Source organism: Henckelia pumila, chromosome 2 (assembly GCF_033568475.1).
Source record: "Henckelia pumila isolate YLH828 chromosome 2, ASM3356847v2, whole genome shotgun sequence".
Taxonomy (NCBI): domain Eukaryota; kingdom Viridiplantae; phylum Streptophyta; class Magnoliopsida; order Lamiales; family Gesneriaceae; genus Henckelia; species Henckelia pumila.
The window spans coordinates 186,517,377-186,521,127 of record NC_133121.1 but is presented as its reverse complement, the minus strand read 5'-3'; the positions used below and the strand labels follow the sequence as shown (position 1 = coordinate 186,521,127).

The 3,751-nt window shown below is 37.1% G+C and overlaps 1 protein-coding gene across 1 annotated transcript; it reads right to left on the bottom strand.

Moving 5' to 3' along the window:
* Positions 1–3,383, bottom strand: LOC140879183 (uncharacterized). The gene is made up of 5 exons (XM_073282851.1): positions 2,880–3,383; positions 1,688–2,591; positions 1,254–1,492; positions 989–1,100; positions 1–248 (listed from the first exon to the last, which is right to left on the bottom strand). The coding sequence occupies exons 1-5, from the start codon at positions 3,381–3,383 to the stop codon at positions 1–3; spliced, it is 2,007 nt and encodes a 668-aa protein (XP_073138952.1).
* Positions 3,384–3,751: the final 368 nt, after the last annotated feature.

Sequence of the window (3,751 nt, the reverse complement as noted above, 5' to 3'; positions counted from 1 at the left end):
CTATAATTTGTGAAGTAGGATGGTTTTCTGAATTTTGCTAGGTACATCATGTCCAGCATCTTGTATTTCATATTCAAAATCATTCTGATCTTCTGTACTCTGTTCATTCATATTCAGTGTTGGACTCAATGTTGTGTTGGGTGATTTTTCAGGTGGGACAACACTAGTGACAACACTGGAATCAGTCTGGGAAGAAACATTATCTAGCAGATCATCAATATTGTCTTCAATTGTTTTCCCCTTCAGATCTGCATAATCATCAAATACCATATTAATAGATTCAATGATAGTTCTAGTTCTCAAGTTAAACACACGATAAGCTCGACTATTCAAAGTATATCCAAGAAATAAACACTTATCGCTTTTTGAATCAAACTAACCAACTACATCCTGTCATTCAAAACATAACGTATGCATCCAAAAACATGAAAATATTTAAGGTTATGCATCTTTCCCATGAGAATTTCATAGGATGTCATAGTAGAACCTTTCCTTAAATACACCCTATTGGATATGTGACATGCAGTATTTAAAGCTTCAGGCCAAAATATTTTTGCAATATTTTTGGAGCTTAACATGGCCCTTGCCATCTCTTGGAGGGTTCTGTTTTTCCTTTCGGCAATGTCATTCTGTTGAGGTGTCTTGGGTGCTGAATATTCATGTGATATATCTTCTTTTTCACAGAATTGATCAAACAATGAGTTTTCAAATTCCTTACCATGGTCAGTTCGAATTCTGATAACCTTCAAAGAATACAAGTTAGTAATATGTTTTATTAACTTTTTGAAAGCTTCGAATGTCTCAGACTTTTCTCTTAGAAAACTTACCCATGAGTACCTTGAAAAGTCATCAACACACTCAAATGAATATCTCTTACCTCTATAGCTTTCAACCTCCATAGGTCCCATTAAGTCCATGTGTAGGAGTTCAAGACATCGTGTTGTCCCACAGTGTTGTAACACTGGATGTGACACACGAGTTTGCTTACCTTTCTGACAGTCTCCACACACGTATGGAACTCCAGAGGTTAGATTTGGCATTCCACGTACAACATCATACTGGCTCACTTTCTTCAGTGCTTTGAAGTTGGCATGTCCCAACTTTTGATGCCATAAATTCAAATCATCAACCTTGGTGAATTTGCAAGCAAGTTCCTCTCCAAGTTGATAACAGTTGTCCGATGATCTAGACCCTGTCAAAACACACGAATTACTTTTATCAAAAACTTGACATAAATTCTTATCAAATTTAACATAAATATCATCATCACAGAGTTGGCTAATGCTAATAAGATTAGCATTTAATCCTTCAACATGTAGAACATTGTGAAGCTTAGGCAGTCCTTCTACATTCAAAGTGTCTTTTCCAATAATCTTTCCATTGGCTCCTCCTCCATATGTCACTTTTCCTTTATCTTGTTCAACATAGTCAGAAAGATACTTCTTCAATCCTGTCATGTGGCGTGAACTGCCACTGTCAAAGTACCGATGACCTGCAGCATTAGTTTTTAAGGAAGTATAAACAACATTACAACTGGATTTAGCTTTTGGTACCCAAACCTTTTTCTCAGTATTTTTCTTCCTGGCAGTGTTCTGGTTCAGTGTTGGAAACACTGATGGCAATACTTGCCTGGAGTTCTAGAACATATAGGCATACCTGAGTTTAAAACAATAAGGCTTGATGTGACCTTGCTTGTTACAGTAATGACAAACAAACCTACGCTTCCTTTGCTTTTTCCTTTGAACAGGAGCTTGTGTCTTCAATGGAATTGGTTTTTCCTTTGGAATTGCAATTGGAACCCTAGCAGAGTTGCTGTTCTCTTTGACAAAAACAGTTTGTGACGGCTTCCCTATTTCAAACTTGCTGTTTTGAAAGCCTAGACCAGCTCTATCATCTTTTCCCATCATCAGAATTGAATCCAACTTGGTCTTGCTTGAATTAAACTTTGCATTGGCTCTACCAAGCTCTTCTTTGACCTTGCCTAGTTCTAAATCCTTTTTGCTCAGAACAACTTCAAGTCTAGCCACTGAAGCTTTCAGTTCACTGTTTTCTTTTGAAAGTATTGAATTTGATTTGTTCCTTAACATCCAATCAGTATACAATTCTTCATACATCTTCTGGGCATTCTCTAAAGACAGCTCTTCTTCATCAGCATCCTGATTGTTAGAGTCTTTAAGTACCGAAGCATTTAGACAAAATATCTTCTGGTCAGTGTTGTGACCAAGTGTTGTGACACCTGTAACAACACTATGTTTCTTCTGCAACACCAGAACTGAAAAGGCATTGTGAGTCTCTTCTACTCCTTGTTCTGTACCTTCCTCATATTCATCATCACTTAGGGACGCACACATTCCTTTGCGAAGTCTTGTTGTACACTCATTAGCATAGTGACCAAATCCTGTGCACTCATGACACTTCACAGACTCAAACTTCTTTGAGATAGTCAGTGTTTTTCCTTCTTTCTGAAAGTGATTTTGACTCTTTGAAGGGATGGTATTCTGTTCTGGTCCGCAAATCCTTAATAGTTTTTCAACAGCAGGAGCATTCAAAACTTTGGGTTTCTGACCAGGTTTCTTATAATCTCTCATTCTCTTCAAATAGTTACCAAATTGTTTGGTAAGTAGGGAAATAGAATCATCTTCTAAGTCAGACTCGTTGACTCCATGTGTCAGATCAACAAAATCATTGTATGAGTCATTAGAAACTTGAAGTGCAATGGACTTACCTTTGTCCTTTTTTCCAAAATTCATCTCCAACTCATAAGTTCGAAGAGAACTCATTAATTCATCCAATCCCAGAATTGATGTGTCTTTTGATTCATCAATAGCACATATTTTCATTTGAAATCTTTCCGGGAGTGATCTAAACACTTTGCTTACTAAACGTTCGTTTGAAATAGCATCACCAAGATCAATTGCCTCATTCTCGATCTTCCTTAAGTGGCGTTCATAATCATCGATTGACTCACTTTCTTCCATTCTCAGATGTTCAAACTGAGTAGTGAGAATCTTTCTTTTGGTTCGACGCACACTATCGGATCCTTCACAGTGCATTTGAAGTTTTTTCCAAGCCTGTTTAGGACAAACACAGTTAGTTACAAGTGAAAACATATTGGAATCAAGAGAAGTAAATATAGCATTAAGGGCTTTATTGTTCATATTCGAAGCAGCAGTCTCATCGGCATTCCAGTCCGTTTCTGGTTTGAGGAGAAAATCTCGTTCTCCATCAGTTCTCCTTGGTGGATTCCATCCTTGTAGCACATGCTGCCATGCCTTTCCATCAACCGATTTGATGTAGACACACATACTTACTTTCCAGATAACATAGTTGGATCCATCCAAGATTGGAGGACGTTGAGCAGTTCCTGAATAAGGTATCTCCATTGTGATGTCCTGTCAAACACAAAAACAGAATCACACTTAGTATCGTCAAGTGAATGTCTCTGACGCCAATTGTAAGGTTTGGACAGTATGAAATCACAGAAATACCAGAAAACTTTTTGAGTGTGTGTTATCTTTCAGTGTTGTCAACACTTCACGATAACACTATGCAGCAGAATAATTAACTAACAGTAAAAGTAAATAACACACAGATAATTATGCACAAGTATCAAATACTTGTGCGATGTCTCATGGCGAAATAATCACTAGAAAATCAAATCAATTTACAAAACCCAACTAGTGATTGTTTTATGAAAAACTATTTTTCTCAACAGATTGAGAAAATAAACGACTTCCTAAAAACTAGTAAG